This window comes from Penicillium hispanicum, assembly GCF_028827665.1.
Source record: "Penicillium hispanicum strain IBT 35686 chromosome Unknown utg000008l_segment0_segment0, whole genome shotgun sequence".
NCBI lineage: Eukaryota > Fungi > Ascomycota > Eurotiomycetes > Eurotiales > Aspergillaceae > Penicillium > Penicillium hispanicum.
In genome coordinates, this window is record NW_026623200.1 from 294,676 (window position 1) to 312,543 (window position 17,868).

The 17,868-nt window shown below is 54.5% G+C and overlaps 9 protein-coding genes across 9 annotated transcripts; 7 read left to right on the top strand and 2 right to left on the bottom strand.

Moving 5' to 3' along the window:
• Positions 1-366: 366 nt before the first annotated feature.
• Positions 367-1,457, bottom strand: N7459_008949 (zinc-dependent alcohol dehydrogenase; the record flags this gene model as incomplete). The annotated part of the gene is made up of 2 exons (XM_056948117.1): positions 367-1,332; positions 1,407-1,457. 2 exons carry the CDS (start codon positions 1,455-1,457, stop codon positions 367-369), a joined length of 1,017 nt encoding a protein of 338 aa, XP_056795342.1.
• Positions 1,458-2,591: 1,134 nt separating this feature from the next.
• Positions 2,592-5,302, top strand: N7459_008950 (Sin1 family protein; the record flags this gene model as incomplete). Its single annotated transcript, XM_056948118.1, has 3 exons — positions 2,592-2,614; positions 2,701-3,186; positions 3,241-5,302. 3 exons carry the CDS (start codon positions 2,592-2,594, stop codon positions 5,300-5,302), a joined length of 2,571 nt encoding a protein of 856 aa, XP_056795343.1.
• A 628-nt stretch (positions 5,303-5,930) lies between these two features.
• On the top strand, positions 5,931-6,897 carry N7459_008951 (uncharacterized protein; the record flags this gene model as incomplete). Its single annotated transcript, XM_056948119.1, has 2 exons — positions 5,931-6,182; positions 6,244-6,897. The coding sequence occupies 2 exons, from the start codon at positions 5,931-5,933 to the stop codon at positions 6,895-6,897; spliced, it is 906 nt and encodes a 301-aa protein (XP_056795344.1).
• A 467-nt stretch (positions 6,898-7,364) lies between these two features.
• N7459_008952 (Zn(II)2Cys6 transcription factor) lies at positions 7,365-9,191 on the top strand (the record flags this gene model as incomplete). Its single annotated transcript, XM_056948120.1, has 2 exons — positions 7,365-7,751; positions 7,815-9,191. 2 exons carry the CDS (start codon positions 7,365-7,367, stop codon positions 9,189-9,191), a joined length of 1,764 nt encoding a protein of 587 aa, XP_056795345.1.
• Positions 9,192-9,386: 195 nt separating this feature from the next.
• N7459_008953 (alpha/beta fold hydrolase) lies at positions 9,387-10,178 on the top strand (the record flags this gene model as incomplete). Its single annotated transcript, XM_056948121.1, has 1 exon — positions 9,387-10,178. The coding sequence occupies one exon, from the start codon at positions 9,387-9,389 to the stop codon at positions 10,176-10,178; it is 792 nt and encodes a 263-aa protein (XP_056795346.1).
• Positions 10,179-10,368: 190 nt separating this feature from the next.
• N7459_008954 (uncharacterized protein) lies at positions 10,369-11,355 on the top strand (the record flags this gene model as incomplete). The annotated part of the gene is made up of 1 exon (XM_056948122.1): positions 10,369-11,355. The coding sequence occupies one exon, from the start codon at positions 10,369-10,371 to the stop codon at positions 11,353-11,355; it is 987 nt and encodes a 328-aa protein (XP_056795347.1).
• A 356-nt stretch (positions 11,356-11,711) lies between these two features.
• N7459_008955 (legume-like lectin family protein) lies at positions 11,712-13,027 on the bottom strand (the record flags this gene model as incomplete). The annotated part of the gene is made up of 6 exons (XM_056948123.1): positions 11,712-12,149; positions 12,210-12,470; positions 12,534-12,615; positions 12,674-12,744; positions 12,847-12,870; positions 12,929-13,027. 6 exons carry the CDS (start codon positions 13,025-13,027, stop codon positions 11,712-11,714), a joined length of 975 nt encoding a protein of 324 aa, XP_056795348.1.
• A 384-nt stretch (positions 13,028-13,411) lies between these two features.
• tim13 (protein translocase subunit TIM13) lies at positions 13,412-13,813 on the top strand (the record flags this gene model as incomplete). The annotated part of the gene is made up of 2 exons (XM_056948124.1): positions 13,412-13,531; positions 13,604-13,813. The coding sequence occupies 2 exons, from the start codon at positions 13,412-13,414 to the stop codon at positions 13,811-13,813; spliced, it is 330 nt and encodes a 109-aa protein (XP_056795349.1).
• A 2,725-nt stretch (positions 13,814-16,538) lies between these two features.
• Positions 16,539-17,762, top strand: N7459_008957 (PRCC domain-containing protein; the record flags this gene model as incomplete). Its single annotated transcript, XM_056948125.1, has 1 exon — positions 16,539-17,762. The coding sequence occupies one exon, from the start codon at positions 16,539-16,541 to the stop codon at positions 17,760-17,762; it is 1,224 nt and encodes a 407-aa protein (XP_056795350.1).
• Between the last annotated feature and the right edge of the window lie 106 nt (positions 17,763-17,868).

Genomic DNA, 17,868 nt, shown 5'->3' on the forward strand with positions numbered 1-17,868 from the left:
TCGACCAGTTTGACCGAGGTTTATGATAATGTTGATTTTCCCTGCTTTTCTTGGTCACTGTGATCAAGACAATCTTAGCTGAAGTATGCATAACTCTCGGCACAGCCCTAATACTTCGGTTTCCTCTCGTACATCCAACACATTGTTTTGCACTGTTACTCTATGCTCTCTTCAGAGGATACCCAGAGCGACTTCTGCTAATAATCTAAGCTGGAGCATCACGGTCGACAGTAAAAGAATTCCGGGCCAAACCCCTGGACTTATATTGCGAGATTCGCGGTTCTTCGTGTACTTGGATTCACATTGGATTGATCTTCCTCAACTAGGACTCAATCGCGCCACGAGCTTGCCCTCCACCTCATCCACCTAACTGAGATAGGCTTCAACATCCTTCAGGTCGATACTCACAACTTTCGGCTTGACTAGACCCCGTCGAAGGAACTGGGATGCCTCAGAGATATCTTCACGATCACCAGTGATGCTCCCAACTATCTTGATCCCGTAATCGATCAAGGTGAGAGGATGAAAGGTTGGTTTTGATGTCGGCGGAGGGATTCCGACTGCCACCAAAGTGCCATAATAATCTAGGCACGACAGTGCGGCTTCGTAGGCGCGTGCAGATCCAGCACACACGATGGCAGCAGAACAGAGGTGTCCGTCTGTCTCACTGATGGTGGCTGCACGCAGGTCTCCCTCCTTCTCATAATCGAGGTAGACTTCTGCACCTGCATCCACGCATGTCTTTCTTCTCTCTTCCCCGACATCGACCGCAACAGCGCGATAGCCCATGGCCTTTGCATATTGCAGAGCCAATCCGCCGACACTCCCTCCAGCGCCAGATATAAGCAGCCACGAGCCGGGAACTGCCTGGGCCACCTTGATTGCCTTGTATGCCGTCACCCCAGCACACATAATAGGCGCCAATAGTTCGGAGGCCACATCGTCGGGCAACGTTGTAATGTATCGCTCAGGAACCACCGTAAACTGTGCCATGGTCCCTGGCACATCTCTGCCGCTGAAGACCTGGGTCATACACCTGGTTTGTCCAGCGCCACTCTTGCATACACGGCAAGAGCCGCATGCATCGCGGATCCATCCCACTCCGACTCGTTGGCCGAGAACGGCTGTTCTGGATGAGCACATCGGCCCCACAGCCACAATCTGGCCCACGCCTTCATGGCCCAGGATAGGATTGCATGGACCCAAGTGCCCGCTTGCTAGGGCAAGGTCCGTTCCACAGATTCCCGTCACCTCCAGTTCGACCAGAACCTCGTGTGGTCCGAGGCTGGGGATATCAGTTGCCTCAATGGCGAATTCGGGCGGAGATCCCTGCTGCACAGTGGACGCAGAGTCAGCACATGCCGGTTGGTCTTTCCAGATGCTTACCGAAGGGGTGGAAGACTGACACTTTGAAGCCGAGCGACTCTTTGGGTGTGTCTGTGTGTGTTCTCTGCCATTATCGAGGACGAAAGAATAAGCAGTCCAGAGCGCCCAAGTTGAGTCGGAGTTGCTTCTTCTCCCCTCTTTCTGCGATCGAATGCACTCCACTGGAGCACACTAAGATTGGTTTCACGGCGGGGTGACGTTCGGGGTTGGTGGCTTGTTGGTTTCTATTCCGAGCTCTCACACTTTCATCTCGATACTCTCACTGTGGCCAGTGGGCAGTATGGTAGGCGAAGGCGATCAACTCGATGGATAAATTCCGAGAGTGTCGAAGATCGCCCAACAGTTCGGCGGATTTCTTCGGGCGGACTGGATCGAGTTGAGTAGAGGGCAGCTTCGAACAAGGCAGATTAAACCCATAGAATGATCAGTAGCAGATGGCAAGGAACAGTCATCTATGAGAATAGTTGATCGTATTCCACTACTCAGGAGAGATGGGAGAAATCAAGACAACCTGACAAGAGTACTATAGCGATCTATGGGTACTCGGCCCTGGAGGTATATTGTTTATCTACCAGAAACAGCACCTGTCAGTCTTTCTGTTTGTATGGCTGTCTATTTATCTGTTTTATCACTGAGAATGAATCGTTTAACTTTTCTGGAAACGAAGTGAGCGTTTCTTCGGTCCGATGTACTTGGTAAACAGAGCACCAACCTTGGGAATATATGCGTGTAACAACCGTCACCAAAACAGAGAGGAACATCGAGCAAGACAGTTTCCTTGTTGTCGAATATGTTCTTCTAGATTCGCACAAAATATTTCCAGTGAAAGCAGCCTGGAGAGGGGGATCCGGCGTCGCCATCGCAGTCCCTAGGCGGGGAAATGATCTGCGGAGAAGGACGACCGCCACCGATCTCCATCGCCATCGCCATCTCCAACCAACACCGACCAACTTCTCCCCACGCCGCCCGGCCACCCTCCCTTCACTTTACTTTTCCTCCAGGCTGGTCCTGCTCGAGCCAGACTCTCTTCTCTTACTTTACACGCGCCGGTCTTGCCTCTCCTGCGCATGCCCACAGCGGGCATGCCGTGTCAGCGCTGACGAGTCCACAGCGGTGACCGAGACTGATTCCTGGTTGCTATCGCCTGCCATACAGCGCTGTTCCTCCTTTTTGCCAGCTTCCTCCCATGCGGAGAATTAGCGGATATGTCTCTCCTTCATAATGAAGAGTACGTTGACGACATGGCTCGCTACGCTCCCCCCTCCTCTCCCATAACCTCACCGACCGGGATCCGCGAAACTAACCCAATGCCAGTTTTACCATATGGCAATTGCGCTCCTCCTACCTCTCCACTATCAAAGACGGGATTGGAGACCGTCTCATCAATGTCAACAACTCGGTCCTCAACACACCCGGCTTCCGCGCCGCGGGCTGGTCGACCGTTTCCACAAACAATACCCACAACGCGAGCCAGCTCAAACGAGCATACTCCCCACCCATTCCGACCACAGCGGCAGTCTCTTCAGAATATTACCGACTGGCGATCCGCGATGCAAATGCCGCACGAGAAGACCTACAAGGACTCGGTCTGGATGATGGCGATGATGACGAGGGGGGCATGGTGACGGGCAAGAGCAATATGGATATCACGGGGCGGCGTCACCTTCCACGCATGGGCAAGAAGAAAGGTCGGCGTGATCGCCATGCCGAGAGTCAGCGACAGGTCGTAGCGGAGGATGAGGATAGCAGTGACCTGAGTGACGACAGCGACGAAGAAGGGGACAACAACAATATGCACAGGTTGGTCGCTCGTCTTGTTTAGCACAGGCAGTGGTATTGACTGACCTATTCTAGATCTGCGGACCAAGTCAATTTCTCCAAAATGCCCGTTCGTCGAGATCGAGCCGACTCCTCCCCCATCCGTTCTACAGGACAGCGCGAGCAACCAGAAGTCATGATCACATCCCCCTCAACACAGAACGTTGCACACCACTACCGAACTGGCTCGCTGGGGACAGCCATCCCACCCCAAGGGCAACGACCACGGCGAGACACTACCACAAGCAGTGACCTTTCCACGGACAACGAAGTTGACACGCAGGGATACAAGCCAGGACAGGTGCAGTTCTCGAACACTGACCAGCTTCTTGAACGTCCACGTAAACGGCGGGAGAGGACCGGGAGTCGCGGCGCAGAGAGCATCGCCCTCGAAGACTTGCAGGAACAAGACGAGGACTCTGGCGCCGAGTCTGTGGGGTCTGCCCTTTCCTCTGAATTTGACGCCACGGCAGGATCGGGCTCCCTGCTACTGGCGGGCATGGGCATGACTGGTCCAATGGACGCCTCTTCACCGATGGTTCTGATGCACAAGCTACCGGCGGGCACTGGCCCTCAGAGTAACTCTCCGCGCAAATCAAAGACCACTCCAGCTCCTGAACTACAGGACCTTCCCCCGCCGCGGCCCATCAGCACAGTACAACCGGTCAGCTTACTGACCCGGCAACTCAAATCTCGCAAACGGGCTCCGAGCAATCCGGTGGAGAAGTTCATGGTGCTCTCTGGAAGCGGCCAGGGAGACCCGCTGTACTTGAAGATTTTCGTTCCCTTTTCGTCGGATCCAGAGGATCCGCTGGATTTACCACTCACTCGGGAGTCTAAGCTGGCAGAGCAGCCTGCGCTGGTGACAGTTGCGGAGACCATTGGTCTTGCGCTCTGGAAGTACTCCGAAGATGCGCGAGGCCCGTCTCTAGATCGCGAGAAGCTGACTGTTAACCGCTGGACACTACGTATGGTCGAGGATGGAGAAGTGGAATACGACTTCCCCGCTCTTGGGCGGACGCTGCCAATGACCGATTTCACTTCGAACAACAACCAAGCAGCAAAGGCCCGGGGACGCTCACGAGGGAAACCCTACGACGAGTTTGCATTGGTGGAGGCCTCCAAGTCAGAATTTGAGGAGAATGAACGGCTCTATCCGCAATACAGTCAGAGCCTGGGCTCTGACGATGGTGGTGACCAACCGGCAAATGTCGCGATGCCAAATGCTCAGCCTGCTCCGCAGATGAAATTGCCGATGGGGCGCCAGAACCCAATCCTGGGACAGCCATTCTCCTCTGCCCTCAATGATAGCACACTTACGCCTGCGGATCGGCCTGCGGTGCCAGTCTCACATGCTACGCCACGCCTCGGCGTGTCCAAAACTTTGAAGATTCGCTTCCTGAATCTCGAGGGGTCTGCTCATGTCATGACTGTGAACACGTCGACCGACAGCTATATCGCAGAAATCTTGGACTCTGTCTGCAAGCGCTGGGGTCTGGATAAAGGCAACTACCTGCTCAAGGTGATGGGGTCAAATACCGTTGCGCCACTTGATCGCACGGTGGAAGCGCTGGGTCACATCACAGAACTTGACCTTGTCCGCCGGCGTTTCGGAACCGGGCCGCTCTCTATGGGTGGCTCGCCCGGCAGTGCATCCCCGAATGCTCCGTTGATGGTAGACAGCAGCAATCCAACGACCGTCAAAAAGGGCAAGAAAGGCAACCTCGCTCTCCCTTCCTCTTCACAGAAACAAGACCTCATTGGCGGCTATTATCGCCGCTACCACGTCTTCCGCAAACAACCCATGACATTCACCGCCTCGAATCATCGCATCCTCACTTTCGATAACGACTATATGCACATCGTGCCCGCGGAAACGGGCAAGACCGCCTCTGACACCAAAACGCGCTCAATCAACTTCAACGACGTGGTGGGTTGCAAGGTCAGCCGGCGTCATCCAAAGAGCTTCCGGGTTGTCGTCCTGCGTGGCAACGATGCCACCGAACAGAAGCGGTATGACTTTGAGGCGCGCAACGCATTGGAGGCGGTCGAGATCGTGGACGAGATCAAGAAGAACATGGCGCAATATCGCATCTGAGTTATATCGGTATTTTCTTCTCATTTCCAGCATCCCGCGTCTCTTCGCACGGGTGGGACTATTTGGAGGGAGGTATAGGAATTGGCGTTGTGTATCTACTGTATGATTCAATCCGTCAAAGCAATTAGACGCTTCATTTCGTTCCAATTCTAGTCGCAGATCGATCTTCATGATGACGAGCAGGGCCAGATCGCGCCCTAGTGTCACTCTTCCCTAAAGCTCTGCTCCGCCACTTCATAATTCACTAACGACATCCGATCGTTTCGGCCCTGCAAACGCCGAACAGCTTCGGGATCGGTGGTGGTTGAATGCGAATGCATTCCCACTCTAAGGTCCATTTCCAACCTTGGAAGCTCATCGGGAGTGACTCAGCCGGGCCCGAGATCAACCCCGAGGACAGTGATGACATACATACCTAACAACTTCCAAGGTTATCTCGCTCACGGTAGTTACTCGCCACGGATGAAAATTACACGATTCCCCTTCTTCCGGGGACTTCCCTTCTCTTCCATTTTCTTCCCGGAATCACATATAAAGGGTCAAGACCCCGTTCGTTGACAGTCTGCTACCCAATCTGATACCTACGACCCACTCAACATCAAAGAGTATACACTCCACGACCAAAAACATGGTGGCCGTTCTGATTACCGGCGCCACGGGCCAACAGGGTGGCTCGCTTATCAAAAGCCTAGTCGCGCGAAAGGCCTCGCTGGAGATTCTCGCCGTCACACGCAATACCCAGTCCCCATCCGCCCAGAAACTGAAACAGCTATCGTCCCAAATCAAGCTGGTCCAGGGAAACTTGGATGATCCCGCTGCGATCTTTGAAAATGCGCGTCAAGTGGCAGACTCGTCGGTCTGGGGCGTCTTTAGTGTCCAGGTACGCATGCACCGTTCCACCATAGGATGGAGAAGGCGATCCCCGTGCTAACCAGTCCCAGACAGTTGCCATGGGAGATGACGCACGGGAAGAGAAGCAAGGCAAGGCTCTGGTCGACGAGTCGCTGAAGCAAAAGGTCCAGTTCTTCGTGTACACCTCTGTGGACCGCGGAGGCAGCGCCTCGTTCACGAATCCGACCGCAGTCCCGCACTTCATCACCAAGCACAACATCGAGCACCACCTCGTCGAGAGAAGCAAGGACACCGCGATGCAGTGGTGCATTCTACGGCCGACAGCGTTCTTCGACAATCTCACCCCCGGCTTCCTGGGCAAAGTGTTTGCGACCAGCTTCATGATGTCGCTGAAGGGCAAGCCCTTGCAGATGGTGGCGACCGACGACATTGGATTCTTCGGAGCAGAGGCCTTCCTGAACCCAGAGGAGTATCAGGGCAAGAGTCTATCGCTCGCCGGTGATGAGTTGACATATACACAGATGGTGCGGATTTTCGAGGAGAAGACGGGCCAGTCGATTCCGTCTACTTTCCGACTCATCTGCTGGCCGATCTTGAATCTATCCAAGGAGTTTGGATATATGTTCAAGTGGTTCCACGATTCGGGCTTCAAGGCGGATATTCCGGCGTTGAAGAAAATCCATCCAGGTCTCAAAGACTTCGAGACGTGGTTGGAACTGGATAGTGAATTTGTGGCAAATTGACATGTTAACTCGTATTGTTTCGGCGTCTGGCTTGTCTTTGAATTTCTCTTTTGGTTTCGTTGGATACATATTGGATAACTTAGGGAGGTGGAGGTATACATATCGACGGCAGTTGTCAAGAGAGTGTGGTATCGGTGTCGCCATGACTTGGCTACTGCGTCTAGATATGTCCATAATATATATCATCCAGAATAGCTCATTTGAGCTGATTGCAAAGCGCATTGTAGCTCACTCCACATTGCTTGTCGGTCTTCCCAGCGGAACGGCGACGGCTTTGACTAATCCTCGCAACCGCGAAACTCCCGACGCTTTTCCTCCATCGATCCCATATATCGGCAAGTCGACCAAGCTTAGCTCTCGAAATGCGAATGCTTCAAGACATGCCTTGGGACCTTTGATCGGTGCCGATCCAGGACAGGATTACTCTCCGCCGCATGTCGCAGTCCATCATTGCTCGCCAGTCCGAAATGGACGGCGGACTGTCCAAGCGAAGCTGTGTTAGGTGCAATCAGCGAAAAGTGCGATGCGACCGCAAACTCCCCTGTGGTCGCTGTCTTCAGAGCGGCGATGAATGCATCCATCCAGGCGTTAAACGGGCACCCAGGAAGCTCCAGCGGCCCCCAATTGCTGTAATCCGTGCCCGCCTCCAACAGCTGGAGGGGGAAGTGGAGCGGCTACGAGCTGGGTCCCAACCGACTGAGAAAAGTGACAGCGCGAGCGTTCAAAGCCAGGCATACGAGGAAGAGGATACGCTTCGTGGAAAGGCGAAAGCTTTACGCGGCAGACTGGTGCTTCAAGATGAGAGCAAGACTCGCTATGTTGGCGACGAGGCTTCCGTTATTCTTGCAGATAAGGTGCGTCGCCCGTTTCTATACATTTTGATTTTTTTTTCACTAAAGAGTCAGTAGATCCATGAGCTCCAAGAGATGTGTGATCAGTCTGGGGATGAGGACAGTGTCGCTTATGCCCCCAATGCCTCGACTGGTGGTCTTCTTTCTCCATTCGTGGAGACTTCCAGTTCCAATTCTTTTTCAGGGGAGGATGCAGATGGGATTGACTGGCAGCAACCTCTACGGATAGAGATGATGTGGAGTGTCTACAAAGACAATGTTGCGCCCCTTATCTCGGTCCTGCACAAACCTTCCGTGGAATCCTTAGTGCGCAAAGCTTCCGCAAACGCTGAAGCTGACCTAGGCGCTGAGTGTGACACGCTTATTCGAGCGTTCTCATTTGCTGCTATTGTCAGCATGAACACCGGACAGTGTGTGTCAATCTTTGGGGAGGAACGGGATGTCTGCCTCCTCCAAAGTCGACGTGCCGTGGAGCAGTCCCTGGCGAGAGCGAACCTGGTTGGCACCCACGATATCCGGGTTTTGCAGGCCGCGGTCTTGTTTCTGTTGTGTCTGCGCTGTTTGTGTGATTCTAGACTGGCTTGGGCCCAAGCAGCTGTTGTGGTGCGCGTGGCACAGAGACAGGGAATCCATCGCGATGGCCAACGCCTAAACCTGACCCCCTTCGATATCGAGATGCGACGCCGACTCTGGTGGCATATCTGTATACTTGACATGCTGTGCTCCGAAGACCAGGGGACTGATCTCCAAATCCGGCCGGGCATGTTTGACACCAAGCCTCCATTGAATATTGACGATGATGACCTCACGCCGGATCTGGCTGACCTCCCTTTGCCTCGGGATGGGTTCACTGATATCACATTATGCATCATCCAATGCGAGATAATGACCAGTTTAGCTCGGACCAGCAAGGACCTTACCTCGGACGGCAGTCAAATATCCGCGCAAGAGGGACAAGGCTCCTTATCCGACCTAGCGATTAGTCTCGAGGAACGGTACCTGGAGAAGCTTGACCTGAGCAGCCCGATACAGTGGTTGATAGCAGTAGTCGCTCGTCTCACCCTGTCTAGAGTGTCGTTGGTCAATCGCATCAACAATACAACACTGGAAAACAGTCCAAATGCCACAGACGACGAAGCCTTTCGTATGGCTATTGAAATTCTGGAATTCGCAACCCTACTGCAAAATGATCCATCAACATTGCAGTGGGCATGGCTCTCTAAAAGCTACAAACAACAACACGTTGTAGCACTGATCCTCTCTGAGCTCTGCGTCCGTCCCATCTCACCTGAAACAGATCACGCATGGGACTTGGTGGTTCGGATGTATGACGAATGGCAGCAAGAGAACCCTCAGACCAACACACTGCTCCAGGGGCCCTTGTCTCTTCTCATGGAGCGTGCCAGCATTTCAAGGGAAAGTAAAGCCATTGGTCAAGTGTAAACGGCGCAATGGACAAATAACAAGCGCGCAAGTGGAGCGTTAGGCCCCATGGCCCGTGTCAGCCTTGTCTCAACTAGTCAACATGCAAGCTTGACCTGTTGCAAAGATAAAAGACATTTTCTCGGGCTCAGCGACGAGCATTACAGGGTTTCCTACTAGCTGTATCGCTCGCTAGGGGACTATGATACCTCAAATATGGCATCCACCGAGTCCAGCCCAACGCTTTTCTACCAGTCGCACAACCCAACCGGTAACACGACCATCCTCCTCATCCACGGCGCCTGCGGCTCCTCCGCAGAATGGGAGCAAGTCGTTCCGCGCCTCACAGATCAAGACTTCCATCTGCTGATCCCCGATCTCCCCGCTCACGGCCAGTCGCTCGCCGTCCGGCCTTTCACAGTCGAATACGCAGCACAGCTGATCTTAGACCTAATCACCAAGCACGCGCGCAACTGCGCCGCGCATGTAGTCGGGTTAAGTCTCGGCGCGCACATCGCAGCGTGCATCGCAGCACGCGCAGAGCCGGGTCAGCTTCTCTCGGTGATCGCGGCGGGATACAACGTCTTCCTACCACGGCCTTGGGCGGTCCCGTTGATCACACTGCCAGCCTACACACTCCATCATACAGTTACGCTCTTGTCAAATCCATCGACTGAAATGGCCATTTGGAAAAGGGGCGAGGCGTCTTATGCGCTTGTCGAAGAGGTGATGCGGACGCTGTTCAATCCACGGGTTTTGGAAGATATTCATGTCCGCACGTTGGCGATTGCAGCTACAAAGAGCTCATTGTTACCGAAAGATAAGGTTGAGAGCTCGAAACGTATCCTGGAAGCTGTTGTTGGGGGAAAGGAGAATGGGAGTCGCGCTGTGCAGCATCGGGGCGTGAGACATCCCTGGCATGTGGAGGAGCCGGCGTTGTTTGCAGAAATGGTGCTTGCGTGGGTGAAAAAGGAAGATCTTGACAGCAGATTCGAAGATATTGATTAGAAACCTTGGTCGGCATGTGTGATGAACGAAAGAAGTAGACGATGTTGATAGTGGTGGCAGCTAGGTGATAAGATAAGCCCTGACTAAGGCCCTCGCAGTTTCACCCACCTGAACTTCACCAGTCCAATTTGGCTCTCCACCTCAACTCTTCTGCCATGGCATGACACTTAACTTCACATCATCCTCGAGCATGGAACCCGGTTCAGGCGAGGGTGAGAAATATCCCTCCCCACTACCAGACGAATACGCCCAGTCCAGCCAGAGCAAAGGCAAATTCCGCTTCAAGAGCGGCTCGTCCCACAGCTCCAAACGCGACCGCCACGACGAGGACCGCGCACGCCGCAAAAGACACCACAGCAGCAGCGACAGAGCGCACGAGCGCTCCTCACGACGACGGCGACACAAGCGCCGACGGTCCAGCGCCGACGAGCCCAGCGAAAATGGCCCCGCCGAATCGCGCCTCTCGCCCGGCGCCGCGTTCCGCGAGTCTCTCTTCGACGCCATGGGCGACGACGAGGGCGCCGCCTACTGGGAATCCGTCTACGGCCAGCCGATCCACACGTACGCCGTCCCCGAGGTGCCCAAAGGCCCGGACGGAGAACTGGAGCGGATGACCGAGGAAGAGTACGCAGCGTACGTACGCGCGCGGATGTGGGAGCGCACGCGCGAGGGCATGCTCGAGGAACAGGAGCGGCTACGAGAGGAGCGCAGGAAACTCCGGGCGCGTGAGACGCGATCCCACGCACAAGATCGGGACCGACTTGCGTTCGAGCGGGCCATGGAGGATAGTTTGCGGCGGGGCGCGGAGCGGAAGAGGAAGAAGGCGTGGGAAGGCATTTGGGCGGAGTATTTGGCCCGGTGGGAAGAAATCGGGAAGATCCCCAAGGACGACGGGTCGTCTGCCTCCAGGCCGCTTCACAATCTGCTGTTTTGGCCGGTCGAGTCGGGCAAACGGCGCGATGTGGCTCCGGAATCGGTGCAGGAGTTTATGCGGCATGCGCCGTCATCGACAGATCTATCTGCTACGCTTAAAGTCGAGCGGATTCGTTGGCATCCGGACAAGATTCAGCACCGCTACAGCGCGCTGGGCATTGACGAGACAGTGATGCGCAGCGTGACGGAGGTCTTCCAGATCGTCGACCGGATGTGGAACGAGGAACGCGAGCGGAACGGTTGAAGACTCATCTGCCTTATCTTTGCAACAATATCTCCCACGTCTGGCGTCGTCTCAGAGCGTTGCGGCTATGTATCATCCACAGCGTTGTTTACCACATATAGATACCCAATTTTGCTGCCTCTTTTCGCAGCAGTAAGCACTATGACAGACTTATCATGACTAGATTCATTTCTACAGAACAAAAGCTGCCAGAGAAAGACGTGAGGTAAAAGAGGGAAAGAAAAGCTTTATAACAGGCTATGCAAGACCAAATCGTTCGACAGCCAGAATCACCAACTCGGGAAACGATACGATTAACCGCGGTGTCGAGAAAATGGCTCAATGACCGCTTTTGTAGTTCCACAAGCTGCGCCAAATTAGAAGCGCGATGATCGCGCCTTGGTCCGGTAGATCGTCCAGCCAAAGTAGCCGCCAAAGATAGCACCGAAGAACAGCACGACCTTGAATAGGAACCACGACCAGCTGCTGCTCTCTGTCGGGCGCTTGCTGCTGCCACGACCGCGGCCACGCGAGTTGTCGGAGCCACGGTTACCAGCGCTGTTGCGGTTGACCGGGTACAGGTTCTCGGCCTTGAGAGAAATGATGTCGTGGTTGTCACTCAGCTCGCCAGTCTCCGCGGATAGACCGAGGTAAGCAACGGAGGGAATGGCAATCTTGGCTTCCTCGGCTGAAAGCGTGAAGCAGTTGATCCAGGAATCCTCGGTTTTGTATTGCAGTTCCAGTTCCAGAGACTTGTCTTGGAAGTAAGTGAGGCGCGCCTTGGTCGGCACAGGGGCGTTGCGAAGACCACGGGCCTGTGCTTGACATCAGTGCTAGTCCTGGACACGGCTACGAATTGCTATGTGATCACTTACAGAGCAGCCAGCCAGCTCATTACCCTTGCCGTCATGCGCCTGGTCGTAGGAGGTTTCCCCGTCACCCATCATGGCCATGACGTAGGGGAACGACACTCCAGGGCGGTTATTCTTGTAGGTGTCGAAAAAAATGCCGAGGCCCTCAAACTTGTCGGTCGAGCCGAACACAGGGCCCTGCGTGGCGCGCTGCTTGGTGAGCCATAGAGCGAAGCCATCGCCATGCAAGTTGCCGTTGCCGTGGATCTCAAACTCCAGCTCAATCTGATAATTGGTGAGTCTGCAATCCAACGGTGTTGGGTTTTAGAACAGGGACGTCGTTCTCACCTGCCAATTAGTAGCGGTCAGAGGAACGCGGGAGAAGATCCATCCTTGCTGCGAAGGCCGGTCAGCTGTGAGGCGGATGTATCTGTCCAACATGCCCGTCAATATTACTCGTCGTTCTGCCACTTCACAAAGTATCTCACTTGTCAGCCCGAATCACGGTATCCCCTCCAAAGTCAAACCAGCGGTTTTGGAAATCCGAATCTAGATATGGCTGTCACAGCTGTCAACAAGGGTGGTCGATGGCGTATATGTGATGCCAAAAGGTATTTGCAGAGCAAGGGTGAACTGGTCCAGATTCCAGAGGTATTCGTACCGAAGTAAGACTATGGGTTCGCAGCTAGGATAAACCACAGTTAGTACCTCGGGTTACGGAGAGCAGTAAACAGAACCCATACCGGAATATTTTTGATGTTGGAATCGGGCTCGTAGGCATTAACTGACACAGAGGCCAGGCCGGTGAGGCACAGGAGCGAAGAAAAGGTCGGAAGACGCATGGCCGTGTGGTATTAGAGCCCAATTGAATTGGAGGCGGTTCAAGGATAGACCGGGGGTGGGATGGAGGGAGCTAGGGAACGGCGTCGCCAGGAGCCGAGGACCCAAAGGATGAAGTTGCAGAGAAAACGGCGAAGGAGAGGGAGAGAGCGAAAGCCGAAAGGTCGCGGCGCAAGAAACGGTGAGAGCAGGTATTCGCGGGTGGAATGGAGTATGAGGCGACGGGCTCGGAGTCTACTGGCCGCAACTACTCAATGCTAAGGTGTCCACATCGAATGTGGCGCGGGCACCTCAGCCACAGCGCCAGCGGCAAGATCTTGTTCGATTGCAACTCCGAGCTTGTCCAAACCACCTCCCTTCTCCCTCACAACATTCCACATTCCACCATGTCACTATTTGGCGGCTCCGGCTCTGGGCCCACTAAGACCTCCGAAGATGTTAAGAGCGCCGTTGTCCTGCAGCTGCAACAGGAAGCGGCCATGACCAATGCCCGCGCTCTGATCGGAGTACGTCACGGTCTTGCCTTCTGTCCTCTCTTCCTTCCCATTGCATCCCATCACTAACCTTTGTTTGTCTAGAAAATCAATGAGAACTGCTTCGATGCCTGCGTTCCTGCTCCCGGTTCCTCCCTGTCGTCCAAGGAGAGCGGCTGCCTGTCCAGCTGCATGCAAAAGTACATCGCCATGTGGAACATCACCAGCCGCACCTACATCAACCGGATTGCCACTGAGAGCAAGCGTATGGGTGGTGATGCGTCGGCCATCGCCTCCATCGGCTCCGGCCTGTGAGGGATTATGATCGGTCTGTTGGATTCAATGCCATCGCAGATGGGGTGAAGGAACGAGTAAAGATCCGATGGAAGGATCTGTGTACGAATAGAAGACGGCCCGAGAGCCCGTGTACATTATGGGCATGGTTCTTTTGGTTTGGATTGCGCTTAGATGGAACCAGGCATAAAACAGGCTCCACGGCGATCACATCCCTGCTCTGTATATCGAGACAGATAAACAAGAAAAGAAACGGACTCGATTCCAGTTGCTATAATATATGATCCAACATCACGAAGTAGTTTTTTCAAGAGGTAATATCGCTCCGGGGTTTCACGATGACTCCTGCTAGCGAGCCGACACCAAATTCCAGCCATGCACGGTTGGCCGTGCGAGCTTTTCATCTCATCATAAATCGTACAGGCACTCTTAGAAATCAGGGAAAAGATGCCCGTGTCTGCCAACGCGTTAGTTCCGTATTTATGCAGCATAGAAACAACAGCGGGGAACCGTACGCATCTTCGCCCTCCATGCCGTAGTGCTCCGTCTCTTCCGGATATTTGTCGTACTGGCTCGCATCGCCCTGTCCACCGCGGATCGGGGGGATGTAGGGAGCATCAATGTCCTTGCGTGCCAGGCGATCCCAAGTGACCTCGGCGAACCAGGCGTGGTTCTTGACATCTTCGGGTCCACCGTGCAAGTTACCCAGCCGCTTAGTGAGATCGGCGGTGATCAGCTGCGACAGAAGATCGACAGCATCATCATGCAGATACGGCGGGTACTTGACCTTGCCCCGCAGGATATTCTCATAGATCTTGACGGGTGAACCGCTGTCCCAGAATGGGGTGAAGCCGCATAGCATCTCAAAGATGAGGATTCCCAAGGACCACCTATACCTGTCAGATGGCATCTATGACTGGGGAGGGTCGGTAAGGACTTACCAATCGACCGATTTGTTGTAGCCCTTGGATGAAACCACCTCAGGGGCCAGATAATCGGGGGTGCCGCACAATGTCCAGGTAATATCAGGCACCTCCTTAGCGAAACCAAAGTCGGTGATCTTCAAATGCCCATGGCGATCCAGCAACAGATTCTCCGGTTTCAGATCGCGATAAATAATTTGGTGCTGGTGCAGATATTCCAATGCCAAGGTGACTTCCGCAGCGTAGAATTTCGCGACTGGGTTGGGGAATCGCTATCGAGATGCAAAGCCGGGGTTAGCGACGGGGGATGGTGGCCGTGGAGAGGGGAAGTTGGGGGCTGGCAACTCACTTGGGACTTCCGCAGCAGGCTGAACAGCTCGCCACCTTCCACAAAGTCCATGACCATATACAGGTTCCGTGAGTCTTGCCAGGTCCCCCAAAGGGTCACTAGGAACGGGTGCCGGACGCGGTTGAGCATGCGGCGCTCATCGTTGGTGTGCTCAATCTGCTTCATCTTGACGACCTGGGCCTTCTTCAGCACCTTCATGGCATAGAAGCGATGGTTGTGCTTGGACTGGACCAGATGGACCCGACCGAAGCTCCCGGTGCCCAGGGTGCGCTGCAGCAGAAAGTCCTCTTGCGAGTACTTCCCCTTGGTCGTGCGCTCCTTCTGGGCAGCGTTCGCGGTGTGCGAGGCTTGAGCATTCTGCTGGGCACCGTACTGGGAACTCTGATGGGAATTGGCCGGGTTGTTTATGATATGATTGATGCTGGCGGCATTGTTGGACTGGCCATGGTGCTGCGGAGATGCTTGCGACGTCACGGCGGGTTGCATGGAGGCGCCTTCACCGTCGGGGGTGTTGGAAGAGGGATTATCGGTGCGCTCGGGGACGGGCAGCTCCTTCGACAGGGTTTGCGAATCCTTTGTTCGCCGCTTCTTCAACAGGCCTCCTAAGCTCGGCATGGAGGACGACTTTAGGCGGCATGCGAGAGAAGGAGAAGGTCCGGACGAGGTGGGGAGGGGCAACGGCTAGAATGGAATGACGCATTGATCTCTCGCGCGCGCGCTTTCTATCTCTATGCTGCCCCGGTGGCTTTTCTTTCTTCTCTGCTCGACCTGCCGACAACTGATTCCCACTGGGGACTCTGGCTTGGGGCCATTTCACTCTCTATCGCCGCTTGAAATGGTTTGCACTGCACACCATTCCCCCCCCTGCAACCAATCTGCTATCTACTGTAAACTCGCCCTCGATTACAGACACCGGAAATCACCGCCCTCCTAGGTGGGCATTCTGATCAATTAATCATTGGAGCAAAGGCATCCAATGAATTTGCTCTCTCCAGTTCTAACCATCACCCTCTCGCTGGAATTACCTTCTTCCTGGGCCGCATAGGAGCGGAGAAACCGGATGACGCCGATGACGTTACGACGTGATGAGCCGGCACATCCTCCAGCGTTGAACGCGTCGCGACCGGAGGAGCATGCTCCACAGCTCTAGGATAAGTTTCGATTCGGTTGCAGATTGAAATCGATGATCCCACTGCGCCTCGGACTGGGCCATAAATAGAATTTGCCGTGTGTCTCGCCGTGGGAGAATCGGAATTTGCAGGAATTGCGATCTCGACGCGGGGCAGGGGACGATGACGTAATCAGGGCCATACTGCCCTCGGGGGGTCATGTGAGCGCCCGAAATATATGTGCACTGTAGATGTGAGGCCTGAGAATACTGGCAGATACCTATGCCCCGTAAGACAGGCATCCGCATAAGTATCATCTTCCGCGGATGTCCAGCCAGCTCATCCATTCTCCCCGCACTCCCACCATGGCGCTGGTAGCCTACTCTGATTCTGAAGGCTCAGATGCTGAGCCTGAAGTCATCCCCACACCACCTATTGACAAATCGAAGAAGTCCGACTCCGGCGCTGGTTTCCAGGTCGATCGCAGCAACCCGCGCAAGATTCGCGTCGCCCTCCCGGAGCTCAAGCCTGAACAGCCCACGAATCAAGACACCGACGATGGTCCTGCGCGCAAAAGAGTCCGGCTTGGAGGAGGCTCGGGTGGTGCCCTCTCTGGATTCAACGCTCTGTTGCCCGCTCCGAAACGGGCTGCTGAAAAGAAACCACCGGTAGCCTCAACGCGCAAAGTCTTTAGTCTGAAGACCGGGGCAACGCCTGGGTTCGACCGGGAGGCGGATGCTGAGATGAAAAATGATCAGGCATTTGATAATGCCACCAGTCATAACGCGGGTGCGAACGAGGACGACCAGACCATCCCTGCGGCTGGGAGTCTTGGGGGAACAACCGCCACACCAGACAACGCTCCACAGAAAACCGAGGCCGGGGAAGTGAAGCTGCAAGGAAACCCCATGATGTTTAGACCGCTCTCCGTGGGACGGATGCAGAAGAAGAAAAAGACTGCCAAACCCGCCACCCAGCCTACAGCATCGGCTACAGCACAAGCCAGCCCGGTCGAACCTACAGTACAGCGACCAAGTCAACAGACATCCTCCACAAATCATACACATCAGCCTCCAGCGAAGCCCAAAGTCAGTCTCTTTTCATTGACTTCGGAAGACTCGAGTCATCGAACAGACAGTGGTCCGGCGTCCACAGGGACGTACGAGCCCTTGGTATATAACACAGAACCCGAGGCTCCATCCGACGAGTTACCACCTACAACAGACTTCACACCCACCGCGGCCCATTTCCCTTCCAACGCCACCGTCTCATCGTCATTAGACAACATTGCAAATGATCTAAACCTTTCTCGCTCAGAGCGGCGACAGCTTTTCGGCCGCAATGCACCGTCAGCCGAGTCGCGGATCCTTACATTCGACACGGACAAAGAGTACGCCTCGAATCAGGCGCTCGCTCAAACCGAACTTGCAGCTGTACAGCACAATCCTGTAAGATCGATTGCCGCCGGTGGCAAGCATAGCTTGCAGCAGCTGGTCAACGCAGCAACCTCGCAGAAAGAGGCTTTGGAGGAGAGCTTTGCCGCAGGAAGGAGAAACAAGAAGGAAGCGGGCTCGAGATATGGATGGTAGTAAGGACATGGTTCCGGCGCTTTCTATTGAGATACCAATACCACTTCGCAATCTACGTATATTCCAGAATAATCACCTCTGTGAAAATGTAATTCACGTATCATGT